The 19,971-nt window shown below is 43.1% G+C and overlaps 1 protein-coding gene across 1 annotated transcript in view; it reads right to left on the reverse strand.

Annotated features, from left to right (window-relative positions):
• The window catches only part of LOC118388187 (complex I assembly factor ACAD9, mitochondrial-like), a 35,047-nt gene that overhangs the window by 12,067 nt on the left and 3,009 nt on the right, over positions 1-19,971 (reverse strand). Inside the window, exons 3-7 of the mRNA XM_052506177.1 lie at positions 17,933-18,061; positions 11,188-11,267; positions 10,152-10,278; positions 5,544-5,621; positions 677-805 (exon numbers count right to left, since the gene is read on the reverse strand). Coding sequence (XP_052362137.1) covers positions 677-805; positions 5,544-5,621; positions 10,152-10,278; positions 11,188-11,267; positions 17,933-18,061 — 543 coding nt within the window. The remainder of the gene's footprint in view (positions 1-676; positions 806-5,543; positions 5,622-10,151; positions 10,279-11,187; positions 11,268-17,932; positions 18,062-19,971) is intronic.

Here is a 19,971-nt window from a genome sequence, read left to right on the forward strand (position 1 = left end):
TCCTGAGCCCTATAGTGTATAGTACAGTACTACCTCATGGTCGTAGTTCCTGAGCCCTATAGAGATAGTGTATAGTACAGTACTAGTAGTGGCGTGAAAAAGTATTTCCCCCCTTTATGATTGTCTCTTTTTTTTTTTAATGTTTTTTTGTACTGAATGTTATCAGATCTTCAACCAAAACCTAATAATAGATAAAGGGAACCGGAATGAACAAATAACACAAAGGTGACTTATTTAATTTAATAAACAAAAGTTATGCAACACCCAATTCCCCCGTGTGAAAAAGTAATTGGCCTCAATAACGGGTTGTGCCACCTTTAGCTGCAATGCCTGTTGATCAGTCTAACACTGCTGTGGGGAATTTGGACCACTCTTCCATGCAGACCTGCTTAACTCATTGACACCAGAACTGCTCGTTTCAAGTCCTGCAACATCTCACTTGTGATTAGGTCTGGATTAGGCCATTCCAAAACTTCAAATTAGTTGCTTTTTAGCCATTTTCATGTTGACTTGATTGTGTGTTTTGGATCATTGTTGAGCTTCAGCTCACAGATGGATGGTCTGACATTCTTAATAATGTGGAATGCAGTGTTTGGCTTTCACATGGTCAAAATCAGAAAGGGGGGAATACTTTATGACACTGTATATCAACAAGATGGTGATAGTATAGTATTACCTCATGGTCGTGGTTCCTGAGCCCTATAGAGATAGATCTACTAGATCGTGATAGGACGGCTGTCATGGCGTACAGGTTGATCAGGACGTCGGCAACACGCTTCAGGATCAGCTGCTCCTCTACTATCGTCTGGAGGAACAGAAAGACACATTCTGAACCTATTCAGACCCCTTCACCTTTTCCACATTTTGTTACTTTACAGCTTTATTCTAACAACAGACTGAGACAAAGGTCTCTTTCACAGCTGGGCCCTGCGTATACATGTTTACACATACTGTTTAGGTACAATGATTAAGAAACTACACAAGACAAACAAAACCATCACAGACAACACAAATAAATACAGCAACAGATTACATTTACACACAGGTTATTCCCCCTAACAGGTTATTCCCCTAACAGGTTATAACAGGCAACAGGTCATTCCCCTAACAGGTTATTCCCCCTAACAGGTTATTCCCCCTAACAGGTTATTCCCCCTAACAGGTTATTCCCCTAACAGGTTATTCCCTAACAGGTTATTCTACTAACAGGTTATTCCCCTAACAGGTTATTCCCCTAACAGGTTATTCCACTAACAGGTTATTCCCCTAACAGGTTATTCCCACTAACAGGTTATTCCCCTAACAGGTTATTCCCCCTAACAGGTTATTCCCACTAACAGGTTATTCCCACTAACAGGTTATTCCCCCTAACAGGTTATTCCCCCTAACAGGTTATTCCCACTAACAGGTTATTCCCACTAACAGGTTATTCCCACTAACAGGTTATTCCCCCTAACAGGTTATTCCCACTAACAGGTTATTCCCCTAACAGCACAATAACTTGTATTACCCAAAACAGTTACAAGCAATACAAAAATGAAAATGCTCCAATAAATGTTTAAAAGGAGCGACAGGGGGACAAGAGTCTCAGGTTTTAGTTTAGTCTGCAGGCTATTCCAGAGGCAAGGAGTGTAACAGGAGAAGGCAGCCAAACCCAACTCTGTGGAAATCACATGGGCCTCAAGTGGAATCCATGCTTGAGACCTGGTTTTAGGAATTATAATTATAATATTGATGAGTGATGATAAATAAGAAGGTAGCTTATTCAGAAGTGCTTTATAGACAAACACGAGAGCATGTTGTTCTCATCTCACGGACAGTGAAGTCCAACCCACATTATGATATAAAACACAGTGGTGAGTTCTGTCGCTAGCACCCGTAATAAACCTAAGTGCGCAATGATAAGCAGCATCCAGCGATTTAAGTGTTGATGCCGTAGCATGTAAATAATATCACCATAATCTATAACAGACATAAAAGTAGCTTGCACAATTTGTCTTGTATTTGTAGAGGACAAACATTTCCTGTTTCTATAGAGGAAGCCTTGCTTGATTTTTAGCCGTTTACAAAGTTCGTCAATATGCATTTTAAAAGACAGTTCATCATCCAACCATGTCCCTAAGTATTTATATGCAGAGACCTGATTAATTTGAGAACCATCTAAGCTCGTAAGTGCAGGTGTATTTTCAACCAACTTTTTTGAATCATAAAATGTGTTTTCTTAGCATTTAAAACAAGTTTCAGCTGTATAAAAGACCCTTGTCTCCAATAGTGATAATTTTTGGTCAGCCGTTGAAGTGATACATGACAGTGTCATCAGCATATAAATTAATTTGACACTATCTCATCACTGATATTGTTTATGTAGAGAGTGAACAGTAATGGACCAAGTATAGAACCTTGTGGGACCCCTTTAACCAACTCCAACGGCTCTGACTGGATGCCGTCGACTCTTATTCGTCGATACTTATTTTCCACCATAATTTGCAAATAAATTCATAAAAATCCTACAATGTGATTTTCTGGATTTCTTTTCTCATTTTGTCTGTCATAGTTGAAGTGTACCTATGATGAAAATTACAGGCCTCATCTTTTTAAGTGGGAGAACTTGCACAATTGGTGGCTCACTAAATACTTTTTTGCCCCACTGTATGTATGTATGTATGTATGTATGTATGTATGTATGTATGTATGTATGTATGTATGTATGTATGTATGTATGTATGTATGTATGAAGAAGCTGATTAAATAGCATGATCATTACACAGGTGCACCTTGTGCAGGGGACAATATAAGGCCACTCTAAAATGTGCAGTTTTGAGGGAGCATGCAATTGGCATGCTGACTGCAGGCATGTCCACCAGAGCTGTTGCCAGAGAATTTAAATGTTAATTTCTCTACCATAAACCACGTGTAACCCTGCCAGCCCAGGAACTCCACATCAGGCTTCTTGCAGGATCGTCTGAGAGAGTGCTGAGGAGTATTTCTGTCTATAATAAAAGCCCTTTTGTAGAGAGAAACTCATTCTGATTGGCTGGGTCTGGCTCCCCAGTGAGCAACACCAGTTGAGAACCAATGCAACACTTTCCCCTGAAATAAACACTTACATTCAAAATGGATTCAATTCATTTTTCCCACACCCATCCACACACACACACACACACACACACACACACACACACACACACGAGCCCATAATAACAAAGTGAAAACATGTTTTTGACATGTTTGCAAATATATTAAATTCAATCCAGAAATAGCTCATTTAAATATTCACACGCCCGAGTCAATACATGTTACAATCAGCTTTGGCAGAGATTACAGCTGTGAGTCTTTCTGGGTCTCTAAGATCTTTCCACACCTGGATTGTACAATATTTGCACATTATTCTTTCTTAAATTCTTCAACAACAATCTAATATGACCCATGGACCTTCTAGCTGTCTCTATGTAGAACAACAATCTAATATGACCCATGGACCTAGCTGTCTCTATATAGAACAACAATCTAATATGACCCATGGACCTTCTAGCTGTCTCTATGTAGAACAACAAAAAGTAATAAAAATGCCCACAGTCATCAATCTAGCTAAGAGATCATTATAGATAGATAGATAGATAGATAGATATATATATATTTTAAGTGATTGGTAAGAATAAACTAGATCAATGATAATTCATTAACTTGCCCAAGCTTCCCCCATTTCTCCTTCACCCAAATCCAGATAGTTGATGTTCTGAAAGAGCTGCAAAATCTGGACCCCTACAAAATCAGCTGTGCTAGACAATCTGGACCCTCTCTTTCTAAAAATGATCTGCCGCAATTGTTGCAAACTCTATTACTAGCCTGTTCAACCTCTCTTTCGTATCGTCTGAGATCCCCAAAGACTGGAAAGCTGCCGCGGTCATCCACCTCTTCAAAGTGGGAGACACTCTAGACCCAAACTGCTACAGACCTATATCTATCCTACCCTGCCTTTCTAAGGTCTTTGAAAGCCAAGTTAACAAACAGATCACCAACAATTTCAAATCCCACCGTACCTCCGCTGTGCAATCTTGTTTCCGAGCTCAGGGTGCACCTCAGCCACGCTAAAAGACAGAACTGTGCAGCCGTATTCATCAACCTGGCCAAGGCTTTCGACTCTGTCAATCACCACATTCTTATCGGCAGACTCGACAGCCTTGGTTTCTCAAATGATTGCCTCGCCTGGTTCACCAACTACTTCTCAGACAGAGTTCAGTGTGTGAAATCGGAGGGCCTGTTGTCCGGTCCTCTGGCAGTCTCTATGGATGTGCCACAAGGTTAAATTCTCGGGCCGACTCTTTTGTCTGTATACATCAATGATGTCACTCTTGCTGCTGGTGATTCTCTGATCCACCTCTACGCAGACGACACCATTCTGTATACTTCTGGCCCTTCTTTGGACACTGTGTTAACTAACCTAAAGATGAGCTTCAGTACCATAACTCTTCTTCCATGACCTCCAACTGCTCTTAAATGCAAGTAAACTCTTCAACTCTTTTCCAGAATTCAGCCAGTCTTCACAAGACCATAACATGTCCCCTTTTGTGTTATTCACCTCCAGCAGAATAATGACATTTCTGAGTGCGTGATATTCAGTTTCACTGGCATATAGTATGGCTGGTCTTAACCTGCAGTCATTTGGCCTCCCGAGTGGTGCAATGCAATAAGGCATTGAAGTAAAACTGCAAAGGTGGCAAGAACTTTTTGTCCTGAACACAAAGAGTTGTATTGTGTTGAATTTGCCCCAACATAATACATCACTGAGTACCACTCCATATTTTCAAGCATGGTGGTGGCTGCATCATGTCATGGGTATGCTTGTTATCGTTTAGGACTGCAGAGTTTTTAAGGATAAAATGAACAAAAATTGATCTAAGCAAAGGCAAAATCTTAGAGGAAAACCTGGTTCAGTCTGCTTTCCACCAGACACTGGGAGATTCACTTTTTAGCAGGACAACCGGAGTGGCTGAGTTAAAGTTTTGACTTAAATTGGCTTGACAATCTATGGGAAGACCTGAAAATGGTTGTCTAGCAATGATCAACAAACAATTTGACCGAACTTTATTCATTTTTAAAAGAATAAATAGGCAACTGTTGCACAATCCAGGTGTGGAAAGCTCTTACGGAGTTTTTCCCTAGACCCCATGCTTCTACATCTGCATTGCTTGATGTTTGGGGTTTTAGGCTGGGTTTCTGTATAGCACTTTGTGACATCAGCTGATGTAAAAAGGGCTTCATAAATACATTTGATTGATTGATTATCCTTACCCAGAAATACTCACAACTGGAATCGCTGCCAAAAGGTGACATGTGGTGACACACACTCAGGGGTGTGAATACTTATGTAAATGAGATGTTTCCGTATTTAATTTTCAATACATTTGAAATGTCCAAAAACACGTTTTCACTTTGTCATTATGGGGTATTATGTGTAGATGGGGGAGAATTGTTTTTCTTTAATCTATTTTGAATTCAGGCTGTAATGACAAAATGTGGAATAAGTCAAGGCTATAATGTACCTTTCCATATCTGTACAGCAGGTTCTCCACTGTGGAGCCAAAATGGGCCACGTTCTGCTCCAGTTTCTTGGCACTGTCCTGGGAGAGAATAGGGAACAGGGTAACTATGACTTTATTTATACATTCCATTCACTCATTAGATCATGGTTTCCCAACCCTCTCCTCGGCCACCTCAGACTTATTAGCATTTTGTTTTAACCCTAAACAGGCCTACCTGATTCAATTAGTCAAAGGCTTGATGATTAGTTGACTAATTGAATCAGGTGCACCAATTTAGGGTTAAAACAAACACGCGGAACGTCTGGGATGCCCGAGGAGAGGGTTGGGAAACTCTGCATTAGAGCCTTCCCACCGAAGTGACAGAATGGTTCTAAAACAACATGTGACAGAATGCAGGGTTTGTACTGACAGTGGCAAGTCAAATTCAAGGACATTCAAGTACTTTTTCAAGCAATAATATTTATTTTCAAGGACCATCAATTTGTAAATGTTACTATTATTCAACTGTTTCTAGTCGCTTCCGACTGGCAGCTTTAGTGTCGCCGGTCTGGAGAATGGCAAGTGGGCTGTGTGAGGAAAACGTCAGGAGCACAGGAACGGCAGGAGCACAGGAACAGCAGGAGCACAGGAACAGCAAGAGCACGGGAACGGCAGGAGCACGGGAACGGCAGGAGCACGGGAACAGCAGGAGCACGGGAACAGCAGGAGCACGGGAACAGCAGGAGCACGGGAACAGCAGGAGCACGGGAACAGCAGGAGCACGGGAACAGCAGGAGCACGGGAACAGCAGGAGCACGGGAACAGCAGGAGCACGGGAACTGCAGGAGCACGGGAACTGCAGGAGCACGGGAACAGCAGGAGCACTGGAACAGCAGGAGCACTGGAACAGCAGGAGCACGGGAACAGCAGGAGCACGGGAACAGCAGGAGCACGGGAACTGCAGGAGCACGGGAACAGCAGGAGCACGGGAACAGCAGGAGCACGGGAACAGCAGGAGCACTGGAACAGCAGGAGCACTGGAACAGCAGGAGCACTGGAACAGCAGGAGCACTGGAACAGCAGGAGCACGGGAACAGCAGGAGCACTGGAACGGCAGGAGCACTGGAACGGCAGGAGCACTGGAACAGCAGGAGCACTGGAACAGCAGGAGCACGGGAACAGCAGGAGCACGGCTGCTGCTTGATAAAGCGGAATATTACGGGTGCCCCAAGAATGAGGCAATTGGCAAAAAAGCTCTGAAGGTTGTTGCAAAGAAAATGTCACAATGCAGAAGTGGTGCCAGCACAGGATGCAGCGTTGTCTTTTCCCCTTCATGAGGCCCTTCGGGGCCAGTTCACCCACTCGCAATGTCAGTCTGACACGTTTTGCACCTTACACAGTGTGGGTGGTGGGGTCCAGTGACATAGTGGTAAAAAAGGTGGGTCAACTATACTGAACAAAAATATAAACACAACATGTAAAGTGTTGGTCCCAAGTTTCATGAGCTGAAATAAACGATCCCAGAAACGTTCCATACACACAAAACGCAGAATTTAAAAATCAACATTTGCCCGTCATTTTAGCTATCGATGTGACGCTTGGTGGCGCCTAATCAGTCTGTTTAGTACCGGTCTTGTCCAAGTGGCAGTGTGGGTGGAATGAGCGAGCTCGCCTGAAACACCTGAGGAAATAAAACGTGGTAGGTCTGCCTGGAAATTAATTTGCAAGATCAATACATTTTACTAATACTTTCAAGTACCAACTTTGCATTAAAGACCAATATTGGTAAAAGAAAATTGTGATAAGTAAAAATATATACCAGTTTCATTTAAGGACCAATATATTGACAGCTGTGCCATATGAATGTAAAATAGTTGGGAAGAGATTGTCGATGTACCGATTCCATGGCATATGAATTGACACGCAAAACGCCGGATTCAAAACGTAGAATTTTTCTATTTAAATTATTATACAATCAACCTTCCCTGCTCGGCAGATTTTGCTGTGAGGAGGAGTCACTAGATCATTTATTTTAGTACTGTCCATAATGTAGCTTGTTTTCGGTCACAGGTCCAGGAATGGCTGAAGAATTGCAATATATACCTAGAGCTATGCAAATAGTCTGGGTAGTCATTTTATTAGCTGTTCAGGAGTCTTATGGCTTTGGGGTAGAAGCTGTTTAGAATCCTCTTGCACTTAGACTTGGTGCTCCGGTACTGGTTGCCGTGCGGTAGCAGAGAGAACAGTCTATGACTAGGTTGGCTGGAGTCTGACCATTTTTAGGGCCTTCCTCTGACATCTCTTGGTATAGAGGTCCTGGATGGCAGGAAGCTTGGCCCCGATGATGTACTGGGCCGTACACACTACTACTATCTTTTCAGTCTCCTGAGGGGGAATAGGTTTGTTGTGCCCTTTTCACGACTGTCTTGGTGTGCTTGGGCCATGTTAGTTTGTTGGTGATGTGGACGCCAAGGAACTTGAAGCTCTCAACCTGCTCCACTACAGCACCGTCGATGAGAATGGGGGCGTGCTCATTCCTCCTTTTCCTGTAGTCACAATCATCTCCTTTGTCTTGATCACATTGAGGGAGAGGTTGTTGTCCTGGCACCACATGGTCAGGTCTCTGACCTCCTCCCTCCCTATAGGCTGTCTCATCATTGTCGGTGATCAGGCCTATCACTGTTGGGTCATCAGCAAACTTAATTGTTATTGTTTACTCCAATTGGGGGAGGGGTGGTAGGGTTTGTGGGGAACAATAAGGGAAGGTGTATTCTTTAAAAAGTGTGTTCAAAAGTTTGGGGTCACTAAGAGACGACCACATGCCATTGGAACACAGGAGTGATGGTTGCTGATAATGGGCCTATGTAGATATTCTGTTTCCAGCTACAATAGTCATTTACAACATTAACATTGTCTACATGTATTTCTGATAATTTTGATGTTATTTTAAATGGACAAAAAATGTGCTTTTCTTTAAAAAACAAGGACATTTCCAAGTGACCCCAAACTTTTGAACAGTAGTGTATATATTTACCTCCAAAAATATGGAGGATTGAAATGATGCAGACAATTATATTGATGAAAGCAACAATCTATGCTCAATATTAAAGCTGATCCACCCACTAAAATAAATAATTTAAAAAAACATTAAAATAACATGAGAAAATGTCTAACTTTGTCCCCATTTCAAGGTATTCCAAGAGAAACGACAGTCATTACTTTATGACATGAAGGTCAGTCAATACGGAACATTTCAAGAACTTTGAACGTTTCTTCAAGTGCAGTTGTAAAAACCATCAGGCGCTGTGATTAAACTGGCTCTCACGAGGACCTCCACAGGAAAGGAAGACCCAGAGTTACCTCTGCTGCAGAGGATGTTCATTAGAGATACCAGGCTCAGAAATTCCAGGCCAAATAAATGCTTCACAAAAGTTCAAGAAACAGACCCATCGCAACAACTGTTCAGAGGATACTGCATGAATCAGGCCTTCAAGAAACCACTACTAAAGGATATCAATAAGAAGAAGAGACTTGCTTGGGCCAAGAAACACAAGCAATGGATATTAGACCGGTTGAAATCTGTCCTTTACTCTGATGTGAGTTTTTATAAAGGTTTTTGGTTCCAACCGCTGTGTCTTTGTGAGATGCAGTAGGTGAACGGATGATAATATATAAATAATATATGCCATTTAGCAGACGCTTTTATCCAAAGCGACTTACAGTCATGTGTGCATACATTCTACGTATGGGTGGTCCCGGGAATCGAACCCACTACCCTGGCGTTACAAGCGCCATGCTCTACCAACTGTGCTACAGAAGGACCGTGATGATGATCTCCGCATGTGTGGTTCTCACCATGAAGCATGGAGGAAGAGGTGTGATGGTGTGGGGGTTCTTTGCCGGTGACACTCAGTGATTTATTTAGAATTCAAGGCACATTTAACCAGCATGGCTACCACAGTATTCTGTAGCAATACACCATCCCATGTGGTTTGCGCTTAGTGGGACTATCATTTGTTTTTCAACAGGACAATGACCCAACACACTTCCAGGCTGTGTAAGGGCTATTTGACTGCGAGTATGCAACCTAGACAACGCAGGAGTGGGTTCGGGACAAGTCGCTGAATGTCCTTGAGTGGCCCAGCCAGAGCCCGGACTTGAACCCAATCGAACATCTCCGGAGAGACCTGAAAATAGCTGTGGCGCTTCCCATTCAACCTGACAGAGCTTGAGAGGATCTGCAGATAATTTATTTTGAGAAACTCTCCAAATACAGGTGTGACAAGCTTGTAGCGCCATACCCAAGAAGACTCGAGGCTGTAATCGCTGCCAAAGGTGCTTCAACAAAGTACTGAGTAAAGGGTCTGAATACTCAAGTAAATGTGATAGTTTATTTTTACAAATTTGCACATAAAAACATTTTGCTTTGTCATTATGGGATATTGATGAGATTGATGAGGGGGAAAAAAACAATTTAATCTATTTTAGAATAAGGCTGTAATGTAACAAAATGAAGAAAAAGTTAAGGGGTCTGAATACTTTCCGAATGCACTGTAGTACTGCATATGAGGTACGTACCGTGCCATTCAGTCCCAGGGTTAGGGGTTATAGGTTAAATAAGGTACGCACCGCCAGACCAGGATGCACCACCCCATCCATCCCAGTCAGTCCAAGGTCCACCTTCCTCCCCAACGCATCTCCCAACTTCCTGCCCAACATCTCCAAGGCCACACCCACATTCCCCTTCTTCATCTCCCTGATTGGACAAGGCAGAGAGACAGATGACAATTTCAGAATGTTACAGATAGAAATGTAATGAATTGAGCTGATTATATATATATATATATATATATATATATACACACACACACACACACACATACATACATACACATAAGAGTATGTGGACACCCCTTCAAATGAGTGGATTCGGCTATTTCAGCCACACACGTTGCTGACAGGTGAATAAAATCTAAACCAGCCATGCAATCGCCATAATATAACACTGGCAGTAGAATGGCCTTACTGAAGAGCTCTGTGAATTTCAACGAGGTCCATACAGAAGTATTTTGTTGAGATCGTGTGGAAGAACTTGACTGGCCCGCACAGAGCCCTGACCTCAACCCCATCGAACACCTTTGGGATGAATTGGAACGCAGACTGTGAGCCAGGCCTTATTGCCCAACATCAGAGCAATGATCTAGTGGAAAGCCTTCCCAGAAGAGTGGAGGCTGTTATAGCAGCAATGGGGGGAACAACTCCATATTAATGCCCATGATTTGGGAATGAGATGTTTGACGAGCACGTGTCCACATACTTTTGGTCATGTAACTTATCTTAAAAAGGTGCCATATGCAGAAATCATACCACCATTTCATGGTTGCTAAAATTGTAATAGTTAGCCTAATTTCAGTTTGTGACAAAACAAGCAAGTATAGTGTGGAGAATCATTGTACCATCTAAACCTCTGTGAAATATGTTTTCCATCACCAATAATAGTATTTTCAGCTGTTTGAAGCTGGTGTACAAAACCAAAAGACGGAAAAAAAACTAAGCAATAGAAAAAAATAGAACAGATCTACCGATTCTTAGACTTGCTTTCAATGCGAATGCCAGATCTACATTTCTATATGAATTTGGTCAGGTCGTCCAAAAAGTTACTTACTTGATTTTGCCTGTCAGTATTTTTCCAGCATACTGCATCCCAGTCAGAGCTATGTACATCCTCAGGATCTCATTGGTGCCCTGAAGAGACAGAACACAACGTCAAGTAAAGACCTCTTCATAACTACAATCTAACATCTTCATATCTCCAGGGAGATATTTCTTTCTTTCTTTGACAGGAATCGGAAAACCTCCCTGGTCTTTGTGGTTGGAAAACCTCCCTGGTCTTTGTGGTTGGAAAACCCCCCTGGTCTTTGTGGTTGGAAAACCCCCCTGGTCTTTGTGGTTGGAAAACCCCCCTGGTCTTTGTGGTTGGAAAACCCCCTGGTCTTTGTGGTTGGAAAACCTCCCTGGTCTTTGTGGTTGGAAAACCCCCCTGGTCTTTGTGGTTGGAAAACCCCCCTGGTCTTTGTGGTTGGAAAACCCCCCTGGTCTTTGTGGTTGGAAAACCCCCCTGGTCTTTGTGGTTGGAAAACCCCCCTGGTCTTTGTGGTTGGAAAACCCCCTGGTCTTTGTGGTTGGAAAACCCCCCTGGTCTTTGTGGTTGGAAAACCCCCCTGGTCTTTGTGGTTGGAAAGCCCCCCTGGTCTTTGTGGTTGGAAAGCCCCCCTGGTCTTTGTGGTTGGAAAACCCCCCTGGTCTTTGTGGTTGGAAAACCCCCCTGGTCTTTGTGGTTGGAAAACCCCCCTGGTCTTTGTGGTTGGAAAACCCCCCTGGTCTTTGTGGTTGGAAAGCCCCCCTGGTCTTTGTGGTTGGAAAACCTCCCTGGTCTTTGTGGTTGGAAACCCCCCCTGGTCTTTGTGGTTGGAAACCCCCCCTGGTCTTTGTGGTTGGAAACCCCCCCTGGTCTTTGTGGTTGGAAACCCCCCCTGGTCTTTGTGGTTGGAAAACCTCCCTGGTCTTTGTGGTTGAATCTATGTTTTAAATTGCTGAAGGCAGCGTAAATAGATCTGAGGGGAATTTGTTGGTCAACTTAGATACATGTAGCTTACTTGTTGCCCTAGTAGACTAAATAAACCCTTTGCTCAGCAGAATAATGTAACAGATCGATAGAATGAATGCTTCCATCTGGTTGACATCGGTAAAGTTCTCTGTCATCTTTCGTGGAGCAAAGACATATAGGGACCGGGGAGAAAACACAATAACACCAACACAAATATATATAAATAAACTATTCGGGAAAATTTTCAGTGCAAAATGTCCAAAACGACATCAGTTTGACCGGTTAAGGAGAAAGCTGTGAAAACGACCCAACGTGTTTCTAATAAAATATAGATTAAAGCCGAACTGAAATCTTATGTGGTTGAAATACTATCATTGTTTGTGATGAAGACAGAACCTCTACAGAAGGTATCTAACTGAGCATTGCATTCTCTCAAGATGCAGAAATAAATCATATTTCTCCTGTTCCCGAGTCATAACGTTGCCAACATTTGGTGTATCATTTTACAGTTAATACATGCTTAATTCTGCAGGAGTTAATATTAAGGCCATGTGAGATGTTACAGACCTGCAGTCAGTGTCCAGATTTCAAGTGTCCATTTAACCCATCTGAACATGCCATTCCCTTGACATAGCCAGCTCTGCTGTCATCCTCTTTTACTACTTCACCACGTAACATAGCCAGCTCTGCTGTCATCCTCTTTTACTACTTCACCACATAACATAGCCAGCTCTGCTGTCATCCTCTTTTACTACTTCACCACATAACATAGCCAGCTCTGCTGTCATCCTCTTTACTACTTCACCACATTACTCACTTTACTACTTCACCATAACATAGCCAGCTCTGCTGTCATCCTCTTTTACTACTTCACCACATAACATAGCCAGCTCTGCTGTCATCCTCTTTACTACTACACCACATAACATAGCCAGCTCTGCTGTCATCCTCTTTACTATCACCACATAACATAGCCAGCACTTTACTTTACTTCACCACATAACATAGCCAGCTCTGCTGTCATCCTCTTTTACTACTTCACCACATAACATAGCCAGCTCTGCTGTCATCCTCTTTTACTACTTCACCACGTAACATAGCCAGCTCTGCTGTCATCCTCTTTTACTACTACACCACATAACATAGCCAGCTCTGCTGTCATCCTCTTTTACTACTTCACCACATAACATAGCCAGCACTGCTGTCATCCTCTTTTACCACTTCACCACATAACATAGCCAGCTCTGCTGTCATCCTCTTTTACCACTTCACCACATAACATAGCCAGCTCTGCTGTCATCCTCTTTTACTACTTCACCACATAACATAGCCAGCTCTGCTGTCATCCTCTTTTACCACTTCACCACATAACATAGCCAGCTCTGCTGTCATCCTCTTTTACCACTTCACCACATAACATAGCCAGCTCTGCTGTCATCCTCTTTTACCACTTCACCACATAACATAGCCAGCTCTGCTGTCATCCTCTTTCACTACGTAACATAGCCAGCTCTGTTGTCATCCTCTTTTACCACTTCACCACATAACCAGCACTGCTGTCATCCTCTTTCACTACTTCACCACATAACATAGCCAGCTCTGCTGTCATCCTCTTTTACTACTTCACCACATAACATAGCCAGCTCTGCTGTCATCCTCTTTTACTACTTCACCACATAACATAGTCAGCACTGCCGTCATCCTCTTTTACTACTTCACCACATAACATAGTCAGCACTGCCGTCATCCTCTTTTACTACTTCACCACATAACATAGCCAGCTCTGCTGTCATCCTCTTTTACTACTTCACCACATAACATAGCCAGCTCTGCTGTCATCCTCTTTTACTACTTCACCACATAACATAGCCAGCTCTGCTGTCATCCTCTTTTACTACTTCACCACATAACATAGCCAGCTCTGCCGTCATCCTCTTTTACTACTTCACCACGTAACATAGCCAGCTCTGCTGTCATCCTCTTTTACTACTTCACCACATAACATAGCCAGCTCTGCTGTCATCCTCTTTTACTACTTCACCACATAACATAGCCAGCTCTGCTGTCATCCTCTTTTACTACTTCACCACATAACATAGCCAGCTCTGCTGTCATCCTCTTTTACTACTACACCACATAACATAGCCAGCACTGCCGTCATCCTCTTTTACTACTTCACCACATAACATAGCCAGCACTGCTGTCATCCTCTTTTACCACTTCACCACATAACATAGCCAGCTCTGCTGTCATCCTCTTTTCATCCGTAACTTTACTACTACTTCACCACATAACATAGCCAGCTCTGCTGTCATCCTCTTTACTACTTCACCACATAACATAGCCAGCTCTGCTGTCATCCTCTTTACTACTTTTAACATAGCCAGCTCTGCTGTCATCCTCTTTTACTACTTCACCACATAACATAGCCAGCACTGCTGTCATCCTCTTTACTACTTCACCACATAACATAGCCAGCTCTGCTGTCATCCTCTTTACTACTTCACCACATAACATAGCCAGCTCTGCTGTCATCCTCTTTACTACTACACCACATAACATAGCCAGCTCTGCTGTCATCCTCTTTACTACTTCACCACATAACATAGCCAGCTCTGCTGTCATCCTCTTTACTACTTCACCACATAACATAGCCAGCTCTGCTGTCATCCTCTTTACTACTTCACCACATAACATAGCCAGCTCTGCTGTCATCCTCTTTACTACTTCACCACATAACATAGCCAGCTCTGCTGCTCTAGCCAGCTCTGCCGTCATCCTCTTTTACTACTTCACCACATAACATAGCCAGCTCTGCTGTCATCCTCTTTTACTACTTCACCACATAACATAGCCAGCTCTGCTGTCATCCTCTTTTACTACTTCACCACATAACATAGCCAGCTCTGCTGTCATCCTCTTTTACTACTTCACCACATAACATAGCCAGCTCTGCTGTCATCCTCTTTTACTACTTCACCACATAACATAGCCAGCTCTGCTGTCATCCTCTTTTACTACTTCACCACATAACATAGTCAGCACTGCCGTCATCCTCTTTTACTACTTCACCACATAACATAGCCAGCTCTGCTGTCATCCTCTTTTACTACTTCACCACGTAACATAGCCAGCTCTGCCGTCATCCTCTTTTACTACTACACCAAATCTTTCCTAAACATTATTTTTCTGGTCCTCCCTTCAAACTCTTCTTTCACAGTGTTTGTCTTATTGCATTAAACATTTACATTTAAGTCATTTAGCCAGCTCTGACTTACTGTCATCACCTTATGACATCCAGTGGAAAAGCCACTTTACAATAGTGCATCTAAATCTTTTAAGGGGGGTGAGAAGGATTACTTTACTATCCTAGTATTCCCAGGTGTCTCCGGAAGGTGGTGATTCTGCTGTCATGGCGTCGTGAGGGAGTTTGTTCCACCTACAGTTTTGACTGGGCTGAGCGGGAACTGTACTTCCTCAGTGGTAGGGAGGCGAGCAGGCCAGAGGTGGATGAACGCAGTGCCCTTGTTTGGGTGTAGGGCCTGATCAGAGCCTGGAGGTACTGAGGTGCCGTTCCCCTCACAGCTCCGTAGGCAAGCACCATGGTCTTGTAGCCAGCTTCAACTGGAAGCCAGTGGAGAGAGCGGAGGAGCTGACGTGAGAGAACTTGGAAGGTTGAACACCAGACGGGCTCGTTTTACTAGGGGTTTAATGGCACAGGCAGGGAGCCCAGCCAAATCTTTCCGGGAGATGACAAGTGCCATTATTTTTCAGGGTCGTACTCTGTGGATGTTGTAGAGCTTCAAACTTGATGTTAGTTCAGGGTGTTGTCAGGATTTCAGCGCTCAGGACACAATGGAGTTGTCAACCGAGATCGAGATCATATTCCCGGGAGGAAGAGCAGCTCCGTCTTGCCGAGGTTCAGCTTGAGGTACTTCAACAATGTACAGTGGGGCAAAAAAGTATTTAGTCAGCCACCAACTGTGCAAGTTCTCCCATTTAAAAAAATGAGAGGCCTGTAATTTTCATCATAGGTACACTTCAACTATGACAGACAAAATGAGAAAAACAAAAATCCAGAAAATCACATTGTAGGATTTTTATTAATTTATTTGCCAATTATGGTGGAAAATAAGTATTTGTTCAATAACAAAAGTTTCTCAATACTTTTGTTATATACCCTTTGTTGGCAATGACAGAGGTCAAACGTCTTCACACGGTTTTCACACACTGTTGCTGGTATTTTGGCCCATTCCTCCATGCAGATCTCCTCTAGAGCAGTGATGTTTTGGGGCTGTTGCTATGGGGTTGAGATCTGGAGACTGGCTAGGCCACTCCAGGACCTTGAAATGCTTCTTACGAAGCCACTCCTTCGTTGCCCGGGCGGTGTGTTTGGGATCATTGTCATGCTGAAAGACCCAGCCACGTTTCATCTTCAATGCCCTTGCTGATGGAAGGAGGTTTTCACTCAAAATCTCACGATACATGGCCCCATTCATTCTTTCCTTTACACAGATCAGTCGTCCTGGTCCCTTTGCAGAAAAACAGCCCCAAAGCATGATGTTTCCACCCCCATGATTCTATTTTGGTTTCATCTGACCATACGACATTCTCCCAATCTTCTTCTGGATCATCCAAATGCTCTCTAGCAAACTTCAGACGGGCCTGGACATGTACTGGCTTAAGCAGGGGGACACGTCTGGCACTGCAGGATTTGAGTCCCTGGCGGCATAGTGTGTTACTGATGGTAGGCTTTGTTACTTTGGTCCCAGCTCTCTGCAGGTCATTCACTAGGTCCCCCGTGTGGTTCTGTGATTTTTGCTCACCGTTCTTGTGATCATTTTGACCCCACGGGGTCCCAGATTGAGGGAGATTATCAGTGGTCTTGTATGTCTTCCATTTCCTAATAATTGCTCCCACAGTTGATTTCTTCAAAACAAGCTGCTTACCTATTGCAGATTCAGATCTACAATTTTGTTTCTGGTGTCCTTTGACAGCTCTTTGGTCTTGGCCATAGTGGAGTTTGGAGTGTGACTGTTTGAGGTTGTGGACAGGTGTCTTTTATACTGATAACAAGTTCAAACAGGTGCCATTAATACAGGTAACGAGTGGAGGACAGAGGAGCCTCTTAAAGAAGAAGTTACAGGTCTGTGAGAGCCAGAAATCTTGCTTGTTTGTAGGTAACCAAATACATATTTTCCACCATAATTTGCAAATAAATTCATTAAAAATCCTACAATGTGATTTTCTGGATTTTTTTTCTCATTTTGTCTGTCATAGTTGAAGTGTACCTATTATGAAAATTACAGGCCTCTCATCTTTTTAAGTGGGAGAACTTGCACAATTGGTGTCTGACTAAATACTTTTTTCCCCCACTGTACTTAAACAAACAAAACAAAAAGTTTTCTGCCTGTTCCCAAAATCATTCTTTGGCTCTGCAGGCTATTGGGCCCACGTACAGTTAAGCCCTGAAGTTTAGGCGTATGCACTAATACCATAAAATAATGAAAGAGAAACCACAATGTAGCCTATAGATATAAATTAATGTATTTATGGTCTTGTTTCTCTTTACTCAACCCACTCGCCACCCACCTACCCGCCCTTCAGCCACACAATAGTTCAGGACTCCCGAATCCGTACGCCCCGTGGATAGAACCGCAGGGACTGCGAGTTATGAGTCAACCCGCAAATCACTAGTATCTAGTCTGTCAAAGTGGACATCCGTCCTCTGGTGGACACTACATGGTTAACGCTGTATAACTCTGTTATTAAAAGGAGAAATACTACACTGTGTGCGTGATACCTCGAAGATGAGCAGGATACGGCAGTCTCTGAGGTAGCGTTCGTAGGGATAGTTCTTAGTGTAGCCCAGCCCTCCTAGAACCTGCAGAGCCTCAGACACACAGATCCAGCCTCCCTCAGAGCTGAACACCTACAGAGAGAGAGGTCAGCAAAGACACAGACAATAAGGTACTCTGTCATGCAACTAGTCATGAAACGTGTGTAGTGTAACCGTAGTGTAACCGCAGTGTGTCTATAGTGTAGTGTGTCTATAGGTGTAACAGCAGTGTGTCTATAGGTGTAATAGCAGTGTGTCTATAGGTGTAACAGCAGTGTCTATAGGTGTAACAGCAGTGTGTCTATAGTGTAGTGTGTCTATAGGTGTAACAGCAGTGTGTCTATAGGTGTAGTGTGTCTATAGGTGTAACAGCAGTGTGTCTATAGGTGTAACAGCAGTGTGTCTATAGGTGTAACAGCAGTGTGTCTATAGGTGTAACAGCAGTGTATCTATAGGTGTAACAGCAGTGTGTCTATAGGTGTAACAGCAGTGTGTCTATAGGTGTAACAGCAGTGTGTCTATAGGTGTAACAGCAAGTGTGTCTATAGGTGTAACAGCAGTGTGTCTATAGGTGTAACAGCAGTGTGTCTATAGGTGTAACAGCAGTGTGTCTATAGGTGTAACAGCAGTGTGTCTATAGGTGTAACAGCAGTGTGTCTATAGTGTAACAGCAGTGTGTCTATAGGTGTAACAGCAGTGTGTCTATAGGTGTAACAGCAGTGTGTCTACAGGTGTAAAAGCAGTGTGTCTATAGGTGTAACAGCAGTGTGTCTATAGGTGTAACAGCAGTGTGTCTATAGGTGTAACAGCAGTGTGTCTATAGGTGTAACAGCAGTGTGTCTATAGGTGTAACAGCAGTGTGTCTATAGGTGTAACAGCAGTGTGTCTATAGGTGTAACAGCAGTGTGTCTATAGGTGTAACAGCAGTGTGTCTATAGGTGTAACAGCAGTGTGTCTATAGGTGTAACAGCAGTGTGTCTAGGTGTAACAGCAGTGTGTCTATAGGTGTAACAGCAGTGTGTCTATAGGTGTAACAGCAGTGTGCCTATAGGTGTAACAGCAGTGTGCCTATAGGTGTAACAGCAGTGTGCCTATAGGTGTAACAGCAGTGTGCCTATAGGTGTAACAGCAGTATGTCTATAGGTGTAACAGCAGTGTGTCTACAGTGTATCTAGTAGTTGCAGCAGTATTAGTAGTAGCAGCAGTATTAGTAGTAGCAGCAGTATTAGTAGTAGCAGCAGTATTAGTAGTAGCAGCAGTATTAGTAGTAGCAGCAGTATTAGTAGTAGCAGCAGTATTAGTAGTTGCAGCAGTATTAGTAGTAGCAGCAGTATTAGTAGTAGCAGCAGTATTAGTAGTAGCAGCAGTATTAGTAGTTGCAGCAGTATTAGTAGTGTTAGTAGTAGCAGCAGTATTAGTAGTAGCAGCAGTATTAGTAGTAGCAGCAGTATTAGTAGTAGCAGCAGTATTAGTAGTAGCAGCAGTATTAGTAGTAGCAGCAGTATTAGTAGTTGCAGCAGTATTAGTAGTAGCAGCAGTATTAGTAGTAGCAGCAGTATTAGTAGTAGCAGCAGTATTAGTAGTTGCAGCAGTATTAGTAGTAGCAGCAGTATTAGTAGTAGCAGCAGTATTAGTAGTAGCAGCAGTATTAGTAGTAGCAGCAGTATTAGTAGTAGCAGCAGTATTAGTAGTTGCAGCAGTATTAGTAGTTGCAGCAGTATTAGTAGTTGCAGTATTAGTAGTAGCAGCAGTATTAGTAGTAGCAGCAGTATTAGTAGTAGCAGCAGTATTAGTAGTAGCAGCAGTATTAGTAGTAGCAGCAGTATTAGTAGTAGCAGCAGTATTAGTAGTAGCAGCAGTATTAGTAGTTGCAGCAGTATTAGTAGTAGCAGCAGTATTAGTAGTTGCAGCAGTATTAGTAGTAGCAGCAGTATTAGTAGTGCAGCAGTATTAGTAGTAGCAGCAGTATTAGTAGTAGCAGCAGTATTAGTAGTAGCAGCAGT

Source organism: Oncorhynchus keta, unplaced genomic scaffold (genome assembly GCF_023373465.1).
Source record: "Oncorhynchus keta strain PuntledgeMale-10-30-2019 unplaced genomic scaffold, Oket_V2 Un_contig_25614_pilon_pilon, whole genome shotgun sequence".
Classification (NCBI taxonomy): Eukaryota; Metazoa; Chordata; class Actinopteri; order Salmoniformes; family Salmonidae; genus Oncorhynchus; species Oncorhynchus keta.